At 38.2% G+C, this 20144-nt stretch overlaps 1 protein-coding gene across 3 annotated transcripts in view; it reads right to left on the bottom strand.

The window, feature by feature from the left end:
- The window catches only part of LOC150086917 (VWFA and cache domain-containing protein 1), a 464860-nt gene that overhangs the window by 2624 nt on the left and 442092 nt on the right, over positions 1–20144 (bottom strand). For all 3 annotated transcript variants that reach the window (XM_090372820.1, XM_090372822.1, XM_090372821.1), the window contains one exon: positions 551–784. In XM_090372820.1, coding sequence (XP_090228946.1) covers positions 551–784 — 234 coding nt within the window. The remainder of the gene's footprint in view (positions 1–550; positions 785–20144) is intronic.

Raw genomic sequence — 20144 nt, 5'->3', positions numbered from 1 at the left:
TTCATTTCTCCAAAGTTTAATATTTTTGCATAAAAAATTGCACACCTTTTACTATATTGACTAATTATAGACAATTATATGAAGTTTTTCTGTGTGTGTGTATATATATACTTATGTATTTTTTATTGGCAAATGTGTACATATATGCTAGTAAATATTTAATGTTTTTTTTTAGCCATTTTGGTGATGCCTTTTTAAAAACTTCTTAAAAATATATAACGATGTCCAGTCAGTCAACAACCAGCATTATTCTAGACAATCAGTTTTATTTTTGAAACTCCCTATAAAAAAAAAAATTAAAAATGGCCTTACACCCACTTACTTTGACCTAAAAGTATTACAATTATGCCTTTTCAGAATCACATATGTAAGCGCACAATACCATACAGTCAAGTCAAGCTTATTTCAAAAGCCATTTAAATAAGTGAGATTTAAATTTCTGCTTTCATTTTAAGCATTTTGTATCAAGGATGGGTTTCGTAACCAAGAATGGTTCTGTCATATAATCACTGAAATTACAATTTCTCTCAAGTAAAGCAGTTTCTCTTACCTGTGTTTACTGGTTCTTCATGTCGCTCCACATCATCTGGTTCATTATCTAACTGAGACAACCTAACCATAGTATCAGGTGCACTCGACACAAAATGTGCTGAAGTTCCTCTACGAACATGGTTACGATAACAATAAACACCAAGTGCCAGCACCACAAAACATGCCATAATACCTCCTGCTACTGGACCAACAGGAGTACTTTTAATAGTAAGGAATTCTTCTGCTGGTAGACCTAATTATAGAAATAAAATTTTTAATACGCTGAAATATTACAAAACAATTTTTCATTTCTATGTTAAGATCAAAAGGTAGTTACATATAAAAAAGCTATGCAATGTTTTTTTAATATTTGCTAACAAAAAATATATGTAGTCACCCCTCCCTCAAATCATCGCATATTATCTGTGATAGAGTAAGTTGGCCTTTTAATACCACACTGGCCAATATAATTTTTATCTCTACTTTATCTGCTGTTTGCAGTCAGTTTTTATTCATAGATTTCAAAAATAATTCTTAAAAATTCACATCACAATTTCTACATATGCAGGTTTTCGTGTTTACCCATAATATGTATGGGTGAATTTAAGGAAGCAGACATGACACTGATCTGTTGTATTACCTGAAAATAATAATGTTTGCATGTGCTTATAGATGGCAGTAATGTTGGGGAGGGTTAACATGTTAAACCTTGCCTATCTGCCTCCCACCTATCTTTAAGTTAATGGAAAGCCAGTTGTAGTGCGAGTAGTAGTAATAGTAGGAGCAGTGGCATGTGAAGCAAGAAAGCAAATGTATGAGCTTATGCAGCATCAGCCAAAAAAAAAAAAAAAATCACACTATTCCCTCCAAATGCCTGTCCAGTTCCTCCTTAAATTTATTCAAGCTATCAACTTCCACAACGACAGATGGAAGTTTGTTCCAGCAATTAACCACCCGCTGGCTAAAGGCAAATTTCCGCACATCTATTCTACATCTGTCTTTTCTTAATTTGAATTTATGCCCCCTTAGGTTTGTAATCTGAACAAGTGGAAGGATGCCATCAGAATTCAGCGTGCTCAACCCATTCAAGACCTTATATACCTCAATCAGATCACCGCACAGGTGCCTAGTCTCCAGCCACTGCAATTTGCAGAACTTAAGCCTCTCTTGGTAAGAGGATCCCTTCATTCCCCTCACCAATCTTGTTGCCCTTCTCTGTACACGCTCAAGTAAATCTACATCCTTCCTAAAATGAGGCCTCCAGACCTGTATGCAGTACTCAAGTCGTGGCCTGACCATTGCCTTATACAGAGGGATAATCACCTCCTTTTCCCTGCTAGCAAAATTCCTATATATCATTTTGACAAAACCCCATGACCTGCCCTGGCAGCCTGTCTGCATTGCTCAGAAAACTTCATATCTGACTGCACAATTACTCCCAGGTCTTTTTCATTTTCTACCACCTTAAGTGTAGTACCACAGTTGGTACGTTTCTCTGGGGTTACTTCTACCCACATGCAGTACTTTGCATTTGTCAAGGTTAAACTTCAGTTGCCACTTCTTAGCCCATCTGCCCAAATTATCTAGATCCTGTTGCAGTAGCACACTGCCATTACTGTCATTAACAACCCTGCCAACCTTTGTATCATCTGCAAACTTTGACATTAAGCCTGATATACCTTCATCAATATCATTGATAAATATACAAAACAACAGTGGACCTAACACCGAACCCTGTGGGACTCCACTAATAACATTAGTCCAAGAAGAGCAGCACCCATTGATTACCACCCTCTGTCTTCTCCCACTTAACCATCCTTTTATCCATTGTAGCAACTTACCCTTAATACCATTCTGCTCCAATTTGTACAATAGTCTTCCATGCGCAACAGTGTCAAAAGCTTTCCTGAAATCCAAATATATATGATATCAAAATTATTTTTTGCATCCAGTTCCTTTGTAACCACATCATAATATCCTATCAAATTTGTCAGACAAGACTTTCCCTTAACAAACCCATGCTGTGTCTAAATTATTGCTGCAGTCTTGTCTAGATGATCCTGCAATGCATCTTTAACCAGTGACTCCATTATTTTACCCAGAACAGAAGTTAAACTAACTGGTCTGTAATTACTCGTGTCACCCTTCGATTCCCCTTTGTGAATTGGGGATGCATTTGCAGTATGTGTACGGTTTATCTGCATATTGTTAAAATGCTTAAGCAGATGCAAAGGAAGTGTCTGACTCACTCAGACAATTTCAGCTCAGTGTGTGGATCGTTTTCAGTAAAAACTGAGGAAGAAAATCTACAGTATTACTAAATATGCAAATTCTTTATATTTTGGTTGCAAAATTGTTGATTGGGTCAAAACTTTGGTTGCAAAATTGTTGACTGGGTCAAAACTTTGGTTACAAAATTGGTGATTTGATCAAAACGTGGGCTCCACATATGTGTGGTATTACCTGTGCGACAAATCTGAGCATGTGGCTAACTGAGAAAATTAAAAGTATGTCTTCTGCTGTTCCTATAGTGGGGAAAGACCCATGCAACCATTCTGATGATTGCTATTTTTGCATGACAAAAATATCAGCAATTCCAGGAAAGCAATGTACAGCATTTATATATCCTACCATATCATCTGCAATAAGGCTTGTTCCATGTAATGAAGATTTGCTGACACCAGTCCCCTAAAATCACGGGATAAAGGAGGCAGTGATGAATATAGTGAGGATTCTAATGTTGCAGACTTTGCTGGACTATCCACCTCAACAGATTTGGACTAAAAACCAGAAATTTATAATGTGGTGCATAGAGTTGCATCGATAAGAAAATTTCCCGATCACCGATTAATCATTACAATGATTTCCCACTTTAATAGCCAGCAGCCCACTGAAAAAATTGCCTATTGCTTAATTACAGTACATACAGTCAAATATCAACTAAATAATACTAATATAAGGAATATTACAATGATTGTGTCTAAGAGTGTTCAATTACAGAATTAGTTACATATCTGTAACTAGTTTTTAGACCACCTTCTCTTCTGGTGGGCATTTTTTGCACCGGGTGACACCAATATATCATTTGCATTTCAAAGGCACTTCCCTGATACACATGGACAAATGCCAGTCACGCGACTCCTCTGTTGATAGTCTGCCCATCTCACTTAAATCCGTTAGGAAGAATTGCAACTTGTGGACAAAACACCCCCCCCCCCCCCGTGATATTTTATTATTTGCAGTATTAATAATGATGTTAGAATACAATACTGATGGTTATTTTTGTCAAACACAGGACTTGAAAAAGTTGTTTACGAGGGGGATGCTGGAAATTTGAAACGAAAGCCAACACGAGAACCACAGCAAATTATGGGAAACTTACCCAGCAAATTGCTTTGCCACTACCGCAGTTTCTCACTGCATTCTCGGTAAACAGATAATGCGTGTTATCAGTTAGTTTCCCATAGTTCTCGTGTTGGCTTTCTTTACCATCGCCCCATATTAGTATTCAGTTTGTTTGTATATCTTATTAATCCATAATGTGTTTCTAATCCTCTTAATATTTTTTCAGATTAAATTTTATTAAGATTTAAGCAGTACTGTAGATGTAAAATTAGCAGAAGGTATACTCTATGAATGTTACAAAACGCAGAATATACTGTGCATATCAGGCTTATTAACTGAATTCGCTTCGGTTGCATAAAACTATAAATATTGCCTAAGAATCAAATTCTAATAAATTTATTTTTTAATTTTCAGTAAATATTTTAATATTTGTTTTTTTCAAGTCATTCAAAAACTAGAAGGTATATGCTATTCACTTAAAAAAATTCAAAGGGTATACCCTCCACTACAGCCACGTTTAAGTAATTGTCAAGGTGACCATTATGGCATCAAGTATTGCATGGAAGAATTTTACGATAAATCCAAAGGATAAAACCAAGAGGTGGTAAAAGAGCCAAAACATTTACAACCATAAATATGATGAATCATCTCAAAAAGTTCCATCCAGAAAAAATGTCAACAGAAACAGAAGCATCGGATAAGTTGAAAAGGACATATGCTGAATATTCAGCACCATTGAACCTCCTGCTAAAGTGGAAACTACTACAGAAGCAGTTTTAACAAAGAAGAAAGCTTTGGGATATTAATGACCAAAAGGCCAAAGGGATCCATTATTTAATTGCAGAAATAGCTCTTGACCTTCAACCATATTCCATAACATGACATTGGACTCCAAAGGATATTAAAAAAAAAAAAAAAAATTTCCATATTACAATATTCCAAGAAGAAATATTTCACTGATGAAATCATTCCAGATACATTTCAGGAGGTAAAAACAAAACTTCAAACATTCCTGGATAAAACCACCAACATTTCTTTAACCACTGATATTTGAACAGCTAATACAAATAATTTAAATCTTCTCAAGAATTCTCCATTTCTGAGTATTACAAGCCACTGGCTTTCAAATCAGTTTGAACAACATAGGGCTGTCCTAAGAATTCTGCCTTTTTCGTGATTTCATACAGGGATACGGATCAGCAAAAAGTTGAACAATGTGCTAGAATAATATAAGATCTCAAAAAGCAAAGTCTTCCTCATACTGTGCGATTATGGAGCAAATATGGCAGCTGGTGTCATTTGGTAGGGTTTAGAGTCACAATCATGTTTCATACACACATTACAGCTTTCAATAAATGACTCCATATTTTCCCAGCAGGCTGTAAGGACTGTTGTCAATAGGAATATTGTTTTTTTCTTTTTTTTTTTTTTTATTTGGTAGTTGGTGGCGCATCGGCTTCTGTGGCCATATTGCACCTCCCAAGGTTTTTGCAGTACTTTGATCCAAGCCCGAGGCGGGAATCGAACCCGCGACCTTTGGGTTGCCGGGCAGGTACTTTACCCGGTCGGCTAGGAATATTGTAAAATACTTCAGTCATTCTGCTTCAGCAGTTAACAAATTAATGGAAATACAGGAGCAACTAAATTTAAAGAAGCATAAATTAATTCAAGATTAATATATGCTTCGTTGGAATTCAATGTATTATATGCTGGAAAGAAACACAGAACAGCGAAAGGTTCTCCCGACATTCAGGTCATACCAATGGGGTCCTATAGAAAAAAATTGTCCAACTCCTAGATCCATTTGAAGAAATCACCAACGAAGCTAGTAAAAGAGAATCTACTACTTCAATGATAATTCTTACAATTTTGACTCTTATTTTTTATTTTTTATGCAAACCCCAAACACGAGAGGTATTAGAACCTATAGTAATTAGTACTGTGCTTGGGTTGGCGATTAAGAAGATGAAAGAAGATATTTGTTGACATTGGACTTGAACTTCTGTAGACTGTAATTTTCAGGAAATAAGTATGAAGGAAGGTTGTTCCAGAAAACGGCAGTTGAATGAATAAACGAGGAAGATGAAAAGTTGGTTCTGTGAGTTTGAAGTTGGACAGTAAATGGATGTTGGCTGGTGGCGGCACGTGTTCGGACTGTTTTGAAAGAGAGAGCAGGAATTATAGAAGACAATTCAGGAGAACAGTGCCCATGGAAGTATCTGTAAAAAAGGCATACAGCAGAAACAGTACGTCTATGAGACAGCGAGTGGAGAGACTCTGTTAGAGATGAATCATTAATTAACCTAACTGCCCTCTTCTGAATGGAATCAAGAAGCCTGAGAGAGGTTTTGGGGGTACCACCCCAGATGTGGGAACAATATTCCATGGAAGGGTGGATTTTTGATTTATACAGAGTGAGCAGTTGTTTGGAAGAAAAGTAACGCTGAGAGCAAAAGAGAAAACCAAGTTTTTTAGATGCAGAGGAAGCAATATTTGTAACGTGCTTGTGCCAAGAGAGATTAGAAGTCAGGGTAATCCCCAAAAGAGATATATCATTTTGCCTAGAAATCGGAGTGTCACCAAAGATAAGCATAGCAGCAGAAGAATCCTTTTTTGCGAGATATAAGACAAGACTGAGTTTTAGAAGGGTTGAACTCAACTAAGTTATCTTTGCTCCACTGGAGAATTAACTGAATATCGGCATTTAAGGAATTGGTAGCAGATTTTCGAGAAGTTGAAGCTGATTGAGCAGGGCAAAGTTTAGAACACCTTTATGCCAAACACAATCGAAAGCCTTTGAGAGGTCAAGAGCAACTACTTGGGTTTCACCGAACCTTTCCATTGAATTAGTCCATAAATGGGTAACATAAGTTAGAATATCACCAGTGGATCCACACTGACGGAATCCATACTAGTGATTGTTGATCAGATGGAAGGTTTCTAAGTAGTTTAAAAGTTGGCGGTGAATTGATTTCTCCATTACTTTAGAAAGAGTAGAAGTAATTGCAATGGGATGATAATTGGATGGGAGGGATTTGTCACCCTTTTTAGGAACTGGCTGGATATGAGCAAATTTCCAAGCAGAAGGAAAAACACCTTTGGAGTAGGAAAGTGAAAAAAGGCAGCAAAGAATAGGAGTAAGTTCAGGAGCACAAGTTTTGAGAACAAGTGGAGAAATACCACCGGGACCTGGAGCTTTCTTGGCATCAAGATTCGTCAAAATCCTTTTGACGGAAGACCACAGGAGGCATTGAATGGAGCATGTTGGGAATGGTGGGAGGTGTTTTACCAAGATCATTAATACGTGAGTTGGAAGAAAAATGGGATGATAGCAGGTCAGCTTTATCCTTGGCTGAAGTGACAACAGAACCATCTGATTTGGACAGAGTTGGGAGTAGAGATGGGCAAAAGTTGGGGCCAATAGCTTTGGTAAGAGACCAGAATGCTCGGCTACCATTAGGGCAAGAAGCAAGTTTTCTACTCTAGTTTGGACTGATTAATAACTGCTTTGCAATTGTTGCGAGCTTTGGTGTAGGCAGAAAATGAAACTGAAGAATTAGAAACAAGACAATTACGATATGCAACATTCTTCTCTTGAACAGCCTTAGCACATTTATTGGAAAACCAAGGTTTAGATAAAGGACGAGATTTTAAAGTGGAGTGTGGGATAAAGGATTCCATTCCTGCAAGAATAATTTCACTGACACGATCTGAGCAGACATTGACATCAGAAATTTTGAAACAGTAATCCAACCAAGGAAAAGAAAAGAAATCTCACAGGTCATCCCATTTTGCATTCTTGTAATGCCAAACAACACGAGGTTGGGAATAGCCATGAGATAAAGGCTCCATTGGAGAAGAGACAATCACCAAGTTGTGATCTGAAGTGCCTAGAGGACTTCTCACTTCGACCGTGTCCTTAGAAGGATTGTTTGTGAGAAAAAGATCAAGCGTGTTGGCTGTATGGTTAGGATTGTCCGGTATTCTTGTAGGTAAATGAACAATCTGTGCAAGGTCATTATTAATTGCAAAAGCCTCAGCATCTCCAACAGCTGGGTGAGTGTGACTAGAAAATGGAAGCCAGCTGGAGTTGTGAACATTAAAATCACCAAGGAAAATTACCACACTGTTAGGAAAGTTGGACTGGAGAAAGTCAAGTTGCAAAGAGAGGAAGTCAAAGAGCTCCACGTGATTAGTGGAGTTGGGAGAACGGTAGAGACAACAGATGAATTTGACACAATGAGGTAGAGAGATTTTAAGCCAGAGAAAATCAAAGAGAGGAGATTCCAAATTGCCAAGTCTCTGACAGGGAATATCGGAATGGACATATGCACAAGTACCACCTTTGAGGCGAAAGGAATCATAAAGCAAACAATTTGGGCAACTGAGATGAACAGTAGTTGAAACAACCGATAACCGATTCTATTAGAAAAAGTACGGGGTTTGGCAGACTGCAAGTGGAAATGGACATTGTTGAGATTAGAATTGAGACCATGTATATTTGTGAAATGAATTAGGAAGTGTTTGGGAGGTTTAGATATTTTCGCAGATAAGCTTGCTCTATTAGTTTGACAATTCAGGGTGTATTCAATAGTAAGAAAAAGTGGATGGGACATGCTGTATGAAGTAATGAAATTTTTGGATATGGCGTACAACTGGATGCATAATTCCCATTATGCATCCAGTTCTTTTGTGACTGCATCATAGTATCCAATCAAGTTGGTCAGGCAAGACTTCCCCTTAACAAAACCATGCTGTGTCTGAACTATAACTGAAGTCTTGTCTAAATGATCCTGCAGTGCTTCTTTAACCAGTGCCTCCATTAATTTTCCTGGAACAGAAGTTAAGCTCACAGGTCTATAATTACTTGTGTCAACCTTTGATCCTCCTTTGTGAATTGGGGTCACATTTGCACATTTCCAGTCTATGGGTACCTCCCCTGAGTCCAAGGAAGCTCTCATAATTATGGCTAAGGGTTTGCTTACTTCCTTTGCTGCCTCCTTTAATATAACTGGATAGATCCCATCCACCCCGGGTGCCTTTCTTGTGTTTATCTTCAACAGTTTCTCCTCCACTTTACTCCCAGTTATTTCAAGATTCTGTAGCTTACTGCTAGAGGTGAATACACCTCTGGCATTCCCCTTGCTGAATAACTCCTCATGTGTGAATGTCGATGCAAAATATTCATTTAGTTTGTTAGCTACCTGAGCAGGATCATCAACAGTTGACCCATCAATATCAAGTGGACCAATCTGATTCATCCCCTTCCTTCTAGAGTTTACATAAGTAAAGAACTCTTTGCTGTTTTTCTTTGCATCCCTTGCCAAGGATTTCTCGTAATCTGCCTTCGCCTGCCTAACCTCCTTTGTAACTTGGTTGCATATCAACTTGTATCTATCATAGGCTTCTGTGTCATGTGTTAATTTGTAAGTATCCCATGCATTTTTCTTCTCTGCCATATGCCTCATTAGCTCATCTGACATCCATTTTGGCCTAAACCTTGAACAATATTTCTTAGTTGGTATGTAAAGCCTAGTAGCTTCCAAGATAAGTTCTTTGAATGCTTCCCATTTTGAATTTGCTGTTGGTAACATCATCAGTTGGTCCCACTGTATAGAATTTAAATACTGTCTCAGTCCATCGTAGTCGCCTTTCCGGAAGCAATAACCCTTCCCTTTACCCCTAATGGTAGTTACCTCTTTGAGTAAATCCCACTTCAGCACACTGTGATCACTGCCACCTAGTGGTTCATTTATCTGCAGATAATCAAATCAAGAGTATTAGTCCCTCTAGTTGCCTCCCGAACATGCTGATGTAGAAAACAATCATCCAATAAATCCACAAAAGCCTTGCTAGTGTGTGAGTGACCAGCCCCCAAATTCCAGTCAATATCTGGGAAATTAAAATTTCCCATTATAAGACTCTCTGATTTACTGGCCCACTCTATTTCCCTGTACAGTTTCTTATTATAATCATCAGAGTCATTAGGCCTATAGCACACTCCTACTCTCAATTTTGATCTCCCAATGCTTATGTCACACCAAACTGACTCAACACTGCACTGTCCAGTGATGTCGACTGGCTTCACTTCCTTGGTTTTTATGTGTTTCTTAACTAATAGCATAACCCCTCCACCCTTCCTATCCTGTCTATCCTTTCTGTAGACGTTGTACTCCCCAAATTGCAGTTCTGCATCCCTTATATCTGTGTGACACCACGTCTCTGATATCCCAACAATATCTGCCTTTGATGTTTTGAGCAATACCTCAAATTCATCAAATTTATTTACTAAACTCCTAGCATTGGTGTACACGCAAGTATACCTGCACCTGTTTCTATTCTTAGCTACCCTAACACAACCCATGTGTTTACTTGTACCGCCAATGGCTCCCAGCAGTCTCTGAAATACCATGCATCTTGTTTTTCAGGCTTCTGCTCATTCTAATAGAAGCAGTGCAAGAATCTCTTTCACCTCTGCCAGTGGCTACTGTCAATCTATTGGTCTTTGTCTCCCCCCAAGCTAGCAGTTTTCTGACCCACCTAACACTGCCAAGGAGGCAGCAAAGGAAGTAAGCAAACCCTTAGCCATAATTATGAGAGCTTCCTTGGACTCAGAGGAGGTACCCATAGACTGGAGATGTGCAAATGTGACCCCAATTCACAAAGGAGGATCAAAGGCTGACACAAGTAATTATAGACCTGTGAGCTTAACTTCTGTTCCAGGAAAATAATGGAGGCATTGGTTAAAGAAGCACTGCAGGATCATTTAGACAAGACTTCAGTTATAGCTCGGACACAGCATGGTTTTGTTAAGGGGAAGTCTTGCCTGACCAATTTGATTGAGTACTATGATGCAGTCACAAAAGAACTGGATGCACGGAATAACTTGGATATTATATACTTGGATCTTAGAAAGGCTTTTGATACTGTTGCACATGGAAGACTGCTACACAAATTGGAGCAGTGTGACATTGGCGGCAAGTTGCTGCTATGGATAAAGGGGTGGTTGAAGGGGAGAAGACAGAGAGTGGTAATCAATGGACATTGCTCATCGTGGACTAATGTTATTAGTGGAGTCCCTCAGGGTGAGCCCTGAGGTCCATTATTGTTTTCTGTATTTATAAATATTGATGATGGTATATCAAGCTTAATGTCCAAGTTTGCAGATGATACAAAGGTTGGCAGGGTTGTCAAGGCCACTACTGACACTATGCTGCTGCAACAGGATCTGGAAAGGTTGAGCAGATGGGCTGAGAGGTGGCAAATGAAGTTTAACATTGACAAATGTAAAGTACTACACATGGGAAACAGCAACCCCAGAGCAACGTATCAACTCTGTGGTACTACACTGACAGTGGTAGAGAATGAAAGGGACTTGGGGGTGGTTGTGCAGGCAGATATGAAGTTCTCTGAGCAGTGCAGATGGCCTGCAAGAGTAGCTCATGGAGTATTGTCAATGATATACAGGAATTTTTCCAGCAGGGATAAGGAGGTGATTATTCCCTTGTATAAGGCAATGGTCAGGCCACACCTAGAGTACTGTATACAGGTCTGGAGGCCTCATTTCAAGAAGGATGTAAAGCTGCTGGAACGAGTACAGAGAAGGGCAACAAGATTAGTGAATGGAACAAAGGGGTGCTCTTATGAAGAAAGGCTTAAGTTTTGCAAATTACAGTGTCTGGAGGCTAGGCACCAGCGAGGTGATCTGATAGAGGTGTATAAAGCCTTGAATGGTTTGAGCATGCTCAATGCTGATGGGATTCTTCCTCTAGCTCAGAATAATCACCTGAGAGGGGATAAATTCAAATTGAGGAAAGACAGATGTAGGATAGACGTGCGGAAATTTGCCTTTAGCCAGCGGGTGGTTGGTTGGTGGAACAGACTTCCATCCCTTGTAGTGGAAGTTGATAGCCTAAATAAGTTTAAGGCTCAGCTGGACAGGTATTTTGAACGAACAGAGGGGTGAAGTGGAAGTGGGTTTTTTTTTTTTTTTTGGCTGATGCTGCATAAGCTTGCTTTCTTGCATCAAATGCCTCTACTAATGCTAATGCTAATTTTTTTTTTTTTTTTTTTTGATTTGGTAGTTGTTGGCGCATCGGCTTCTGTGGCCATATTGCACCTCCCAAGGTTTTTGCAGTACTTTGATCCAAGCCCGAAGCGGGAATCGAACCCGCGAGCTAATGCTAATGCTATTCTCTGTATTAATAAAAATAAATTGGCTATAACAGCAGCTTCAGCATTTCCAGAGTTTGGCTGTAGCAGCCAAACTCAAAAAATGTTTACTTAATCCATTTCAGTCAAAGCTGTCTGAAGAATTTCTTGGCAATGATTAACTGGCTTAAAGTTAGCAGGAAATGGCTGATTAATAAAACCGATTAATCAACAAAAAATCTGATTAACAATTAATCGGCCAAGGAGCCGATTACAGATTAATCGGTGCATCCTTAGTGGTGCACTTAAGCAAGAGTAAAACAATTTAGTTAGTGATTTAACTTAGGTAAAAAAAGCAAGCAGAACTCCTTGGTTATAATGGTGGAAGCTAATTGAAAATGTCAAAATATTTCATTATGGAAGACAGTATATGTTTCTGTAAAGATAAGTGTGGTCTTCTGAATGAACTGGACATTGTACACATTTCTAATGAATGGTGTATATTTATGAATTCCTCAATTAAGTTTAAAAGCAGTTTTACTACACAATGGAAATACAATCCCATCAGTTCCGCTGCTGGCTTGAAAGATATCGAAGTTCCCAAATGCAATAAAGTAACACAACTTTGGTTGGAATGCCTGAGATGATCTTAAGTATAGTGGATTCCAGTTATCTGGACCACCGGTTAATCGGAGCAGCCGTTTATTTGGGGCAAATCTTAAAAAACAGAACCCAATCGAGAAAATAGACAGGGTTTACTTCGCTTAATTGGGAAAACATGGCGTTTAATCGGGGCAGGAGACCACAGCACCGGAGATTACCCTACAATTGTCTCCGACTATACCACGTGGTTTGGCCGGATTTCTGGAGGTGACAATCATAAAACAATTAGCAGTCTTTGTTTATTGGGCTTTTCTGTTAGTGCAATCTATCATAAACGGATAGTAAACTCTATCTTATTGAATTTGCGATAATACAGACAGCTGGAATTCTGTGGGTTATTATGGTGAAATGTGTTTACACTTCCATGACATCTTCAATCATATAAAAAAATTAATTTTCAGAATCTTCTCTTCATTCTTATTTTTAAAGCTTAGTAACTTGTTACTCCATTCTCACTTGTGCATACCGTGTTACTTGCAATTTGTGTGTGCCGTGTTCTTTGTTATTGATTGCTTATCTTTTTACTGTTTTAAATTTTAACCCCCACCCACAAATGTCAGTGAACAGAAATGTCAACTAGTTTGTATGTACATATTACAGTATGTATTAATTATTCCGATTATCATGTGCATTCTTCCGATTTTCACATATCATTTAATTTTTTAATTGGTAAGGTAATAAAGGGTAAATCTGTGCCTAATATAACTTTACTTTTATAGCCTGTGGATAATATTCCTCCTATTTCACTAATTAGAATCGCTGTTTAATAGAATTAAAATTCAATTCACAAACGTGCTCACAATGACCGTACTACACATCGTATAGTGAACGGTACTTTACTATTGTGAGTCCAAACTAACGTGATTTGGTTGTACAGTGAACCAATTGTAAATCGGGGGTCCATTGTATTTTTTAACTATTTACGTGAAACTTCAGATAATTGGGGCAGCTGCTTAAAGGGCCAAAATGCACTAGTCCCAATGTGTCCCAAATAATCAGAATCGACTATAATTGTATTACTCATTGGTTAGAGATTTCACAAAACACTGTTGTTTTTCTATGTTTTTGGTACAGTTGCACAATAGAAACATTGTATTGTACAGTAATGGGAAAAGAGGGAGGAATTTTTACCAGAGAGAAGTAATATAAAATACGTTCCACCTTTGCATATAAAGCTTGGATTAATGAAGAATTTTGTTAAAAGTCTGGGTAAAGAAGGAATTTTCAGTAAGCCTCAAATAAAGAAGCTCTTCAAAGATGACATATCTGCAACAAAACTACAGGATATTGAATTAAAAGCTTGGGTGATTATTTGAAGCAGTTGTATATGGATTTCTTGGAAGAAGGAAAGAAGACAATTATGAATCTCTGGTGTTGCCTTCATTGCAATTTTATAAAAATGTCTTTGAAAATTCATTTCCTTCATTCCCATCTTAGTGTTTTATTTTTTATTTATTTATTTTTTTTTTAATCGAAACTTGCAAGATGCAACTGATGAGCAAGATTAATGTTTTCATCAGGACATATCCAGGATGAAAAGTGGTATCAAGGTTGCCAGGATACTGCTGGTTTCTTAAGAGGGAAAGCAAATTGGACTGTAAGAAAACTCTAAGTGGTAAACATTTATAAGAAAATAAAATTTATGTAGTACATCATATGTTTGATTAAAGCATTTTAAAATAAGACTGATTTTTAAGATAGCATATTTATCATTATCAAAATTTAATAAAAGTTTGAAATCAGATTTAAATAACCACAAACAGCTGACACTTAATCATTCTACCTGATTAGTATTGCAGGAGATTCTGAAAAATTTCACTGTTGTCATGGGCTAAAAATAATCCCACTTCTGACTTTGCAAATATCTGAAGAATATCCATTAATCACAACCCTCTGCCTTCGGTTTCCCTGCAATCCATTTTAGAATCCTTCCAGTAATCCCAACATGTTCCAGCTTATACAGTGACCTCTCATGCAAATGCCTTGGTAAAATCTAAATAAATGATGTCAAAATTGTTCCCTACATCTAGCTCATGAGTAACTGTGTCAAACTAGCCTAATAAGTTAGTTAAACATGATTTTCCCTTAACAAAACCATTTTGTGTGTCCTTCAAAATGCCATATCTATCTATATGTAGCAGGATTACACTCTTAATTTCTCTTTTCCTACCACTGAAGTCAAACTAACCAGTCTGTAGTTACCAACTTCACTCTTAGAATCACTTTTATTTATTGGCATTACATTGGCACTTCTGCAATCCAAAGGAATCTCCTGTGTCCAAAGTTTCCCCATAACTAACCTCAATGGTTTAATACACTCCCTCACGCTCTGCCTCAAAACTACAGGGTATATGCCATCAACTCTGGGAGACTTACTTGCCTTTACAGTCAAAAGTTTTTCTAATAAAAAATCATCTGTTGTAATTATACATCACTAATGTTGTAATTATACATTTCATATGGCGTCTTCTCAGCATGAAGGATCTTTCATTAGTGATGCAAAGTACCTATTCAATTCATCAGCTGAGTTATCTAAGATGTTACCACACCTACCATAGAAGGGTCTGATCTGATCCGTTTTAAATGTGGCCTTGGAAACACTACTGGTTGTCCCCTGGTTACAGGCCATGGTAAGCTGTTCCACTGTTTTCCAACCATCAGCTCACAAAAAAAAAACGAGAGAGCCAGCGTTCACCACTATCACCACGAAGGTGAGGTTTCCTATTGTATTCCTGCTGGCTCTACTCATGGAACAGCATTCACTCTTAACACAAAATCATGCTGATTAGTAGCCAAACAGCATGAAGCAGTGGGCAGAGCTAGATCTGGCCATAATTTTCTGTTGAAAAGATCCATGGGTAAGAGACTTTTTTTTTTTTTCTAAAGTTTAACCTTCCTCTCTGTCACATTTTACAGTATTCTTGTGGTTTCTGCTAACTGAAATCTTGAAGGAACTAATTTTTATTAAAAATATCAGTAAATACTAGGTGTTCTACTTTGGATTCAGGTTTTTACCAGCAGGCACAGTTTTGTCGAATGTTGTTAGGAGCTTCTAGTTTTCACTAGTAAGAACTGGTAATAACAGGATTTCAGGTTTGAACTGTAACTCCCCCCCCCCCTAATTTTTTCGTTTATAATATCACCACACACATTGGAAATGCTCAAGGCAGGTTTAATATCCAGTGATGACAACAACATTTACGATGACACTAAGCAATACCAGCTGGACATGTAACTCAGAATCTTAAATGATTTGGCAAGATTCTGAAATGAAAATTTGTCTGCAATAATATTATACCTGATGCTATCTATTTTCAATGGGGAGCAAAAGGTCATTTTAAAAGTTATCTTGGAAAATAATCTGACTGTGTTTTTATCTTCAGAAGAGGATATTACAAGTTTAGAATTTTCAGAAATTAATTCAATTTGTCTGAAAGAGCTAAGAAAAGTGTCAAGTGTAAGAAACTGTCACATTTTTAAAAATATATTTTTAAATGAGAAAAGTTCATTATACTGTTCGGAGAAAATTGTACACGTTAATGTCAATGTTTTCAGTTTAAACCAGTTGTCATTGCTATGAAGGGAAAAAAAAAAAATTTATTTGCCTGCTGCATGATAAATTCACAAATTAAAAAATTCAAAATAATTCAGTACCTCAACATTGTGCTCATGCCTGGGTCCTTAGATTGCTCAAATGGGCATTGAGTGTATTAATATTATAATTCATGTTGCATAAGCATTAAAACTTACATGATTTCATCCAAGTATTTTTACAACCCTTCCATAAATTAATATAACCATCAACTTTATAAGTTTAGGTGGTAGTTTATTCCAAATAGTTAATCACAAACATGATGGCACAGAAATCATTAGCAGTGAATGATCATAGTGCTACAAATAACTAATGAGGTTTCAGTAGTTAAGGTAAAGGCAAGAGTTTTAATTTCAAGAAAGAGGATTACTGTAGCCTAAAAAGGTTCTTGGGCTTAATCACTTGAGATGAAATATATAAGAATGAAAGTACAGTGAAACTATGGGGTACTCTGAAGACAGTCATCATCAAAGCCACCAGTGCATTCATTCCATAAAGGAGATACACAAGAAGGATGTTGAGATGGATGAAAAAAGGATTCAGCAAGTTCAGTATAGCAAAAAAAAGGCTGCATGGCACAATTAGCTGCTGTTGGCAAGATGTTCTGAGGGTAGCAACATTTCAAATGAGCAGGAATATGAAGCTAGGAAAACAAGCCTAAATTACTTCAAAGGATGTGTCAGGGTAGTAAACTATAGAATAATACTGTCTTAACTGTGTTTACAGTTAAGTCAGAAGTGCTGTCAATAAAATCGCTGAACGTGAACTTCTGATTAGGACAACTAATGCTTACATAAGGCTAACAGAAACGTAGTGCCACCAGGAAATTGGGGATGATGAGTTCCACTATGGTATGTATAATGTATTTAGAAAAGATAGGGAATATACACAGGGTGTTGGGATCATGCTTATCAGAAGCAGCCTGAGTGCAAAAGTAGCTTTTGCTGAGTCTCAAGTATTGTCTGCCAGAACAGAATCTGTGTGGTGCAAGTTAGTTGGAAGCAAAGATATAATGAGAGTGGGAGTAATCTATAGACCAGAAGATTGTGGAGAGTATGATGCAAGTCTCTACATGCAGATAGAATGGGCAAGCAAGCACAAATGTCATTATGGGTGACTTCAGTCTGCCCCAGATTGATTGGAATAAGTGGTAAGGAAACTCACCATGGAGAAAAAGTTTTTTTTAAATAAACAAGATGATTATTATTTACCAGCAAGTTACAGAAAATACTAGGGGTGAGAATATTCTTGACTTCATCATTACTAATGAAACAGATGACTCCACAGGGCTTAAAGTACAGGAACCACTGTCAGGTAGTGATTAAACAATAGTTAAAAATAAAGGCATGGGTTTTAATTTCAGATTTGGTTTGGTTTTTAATGGCGCATTGGCAGCTATGGCCATAATGCGCCAAATCAAGAAATAAAACTAATACAAAAATATTGGTCAGCCTTAGAACAGGCTACCGTGTCAAAAAAGTAAAAATGATACTGTGGTTAAAGGTTATATGAAAGGTATAAAATATAAACTTAAATCTTTGTGTATAAATTGATCGAGTGTAAAAAATTAAAAACGTCAGACATGTTGTCTCTGTCACCTAAAATCTGACTGAGTGTAAATGGTTCAGCCAGATTATTAAAAGTTCTAAGAAAAGATTGTCTAAAGACAGGACATTCAATAAAAACGTGAGAAACAGTTAAAATGACGTTACACGTTTCACACATAGGTGGGCCATCCGCCCTCAGCAAAAAGGAGTGTGTTAGATGGCTATGACCATGACTATGTGGAGCCGAGCAAGAACAACTTCCTCTTTTCGGACCCTGCGTAGACAGGACTGCCATTGCATAATTACAGGCTTAATATGCTGTAGTTTATTCGCGGTCTGTCCGTGCCAAGAGTCTTGCCATTGGGAGTATAATTTACATCGTATTATTTGCCTGTAGTCTGTATAGGGGACCGACAGGCAATGACTATCCAGGGAAATGGCTGATTTGGCAGCGGTATCAGCTAATTCATTTCCCCGGATCCCAATGTGGCTTGGGATCCAGCAGAAGTGAATGTCAAATTCTGATTCAAAGGCAGAACAAAGCATCTGCCGGATCCGGGACAGAACCGGATGAGAGTTGTACCTCATCGATACTAGAGCCTGTAACACGCTCAATGAATCACAGTAAATCATGTACCTTTGGTAATCGCTATTTATAATGAACTCAAGGGCTATTTCAATTGCATGCAACTCTGCAGTATAAATGCTAGCTTCTTGTGGGATATTGAATGATAATGTCTTCTGAGGAAATACAACAGCAGATCCCACATAAGATTCTGACTTTGAGCCATCTGTATAGACTGGCAGAAAGTCAGAGTACTGCTCTCTATGTGATGCAAAGAGTTGCTGATAGACGGCCGCCGGTGTATTAGCCTTCTCCATGATCTTGAGGGAGAAGTCACACATTGGCAAATGTGCATACCAGGGTGGAAGGAGTTGCCTTGGTGACTGGGCAACATTGTTTACTGTCATGTTTAGTTCATTTAATAGCCCTTGCATCCGAATACCAAAAGGTCTGTTGGCAGTCCGACGGGTGTTATAGAGATTTTCCCAACGTGGCTCAAAAACTGATGCCCATGTGGGATGATCAGGTTTGGTTTTTTTTTTTTTTTTTTTTAGGAGCATTAGCAACTAAGGCCATATTGCTCCGGGATATGCGGTGGTCATTCCTTGACCTTTCCGCATACTCCGTATTTGGTGGTGACGGGCTCGAACCCCGGTCTAATCAAGAAGCATGTGCTACGCACTGCTGCTCCTTCCCACCTGGCTACGGAGGCGCCCTGGGATGATCAGGCAGGGCTTTCAATTTAAAGGGGTAATGTAAAGACAACTGCTTACGTCGAAAAGATAGGGATGGTTCATTTGCTTCGATGTAAAGGCTTTGGACTGGAGATATGCGAAATGCTCCTGTGGCTATCCGAATGGCCTGATGGTGAACTGGATCTAACCACCGAAGTACACTATCTCTAGCAGAACCATATACCCGGGACCCATAATCGAGTTTAGAACGGACAAGGGCTCGGTAGAGACAAAAAAGAGTAGAGCGATCTGCGCCCCATGATGTTGACGAAAGGGCATGAAGGATGTTAAGCCCTTTAACACACCTTGTCCTAAGCTGATGAATATGTTGAAGAAATGTCAACTTTTTGTCGAAGATAAGTCCAAGGAATTTGACTTCTGCTACGACTGGGATGTTGTTTTGCCCAAGCCTTAAATCCGGTTCAGGATGAAGATTACGTTTGCGAGAGAAGTGTACACAAACAGTCTTCTGTGATGAAAATCTGAACCCATTAGCCAATGACCAAGATGTAAGGTGGTCAATGGCTTTCTGCAGTTGCCTTTCAATGACCCTCATATTGCATGAGTGACAAAATATAGTAAAGTCGTCAACATAGAGGGCATTGTTTATTGTGGGCGAAAGTTGTTCCGTGATAGTTTATTTTGATTGTAAAAAGCGTGACACTTAGAACGGATCCTTGTGGGACTCCCTCTTCCTGACAGAAATCTCGAGAGAGAGTAGATCCTAAACGCACTTGAAAATGACGATTCGAAAGGAAGTTTTTGATAAAGAGAGGAAGGTTACCCCTAAGACCAAAGTTGTAGAGGTCTTTTAATATTCCAAATCGCCAGGCTGTGTCGTACGCTTTTTCAATATCAAAGAAAACTGCTACCAGATGCTCGGATTTAATAAAAGAGTCACGAATGTATGTTTCAAGTCGGATTAAACGATCCAAAGTGGTTCTGTCTCTTCGGAAGCCGCACTGAGTCCTGGAAAGCAGATCATTTGTTTCCAAATACCACACAAGGCGGGCATT

This window comes from Mastigoproctus giganteus, chromosome 4 (genome assembly GCF_048544385.1).
Source record: "Mastigoproctus giganteus isolate SK-2022 chromosome 4, ASM4854438v1, whole genome shotgun sequence".
In the NCBI taxonomy this organism is placed as follows: Eukaryota; Metazoa; Arthropoda; class Arachnida; order Uropygi; family Thelyphonidae; genus Mastigoproctus; species Mastigoproctus giganteus.
Note: the sequence above shows the minus strand (reverse complement) of the source record. Positions and strands in the feature narration are given on the sequence as shown.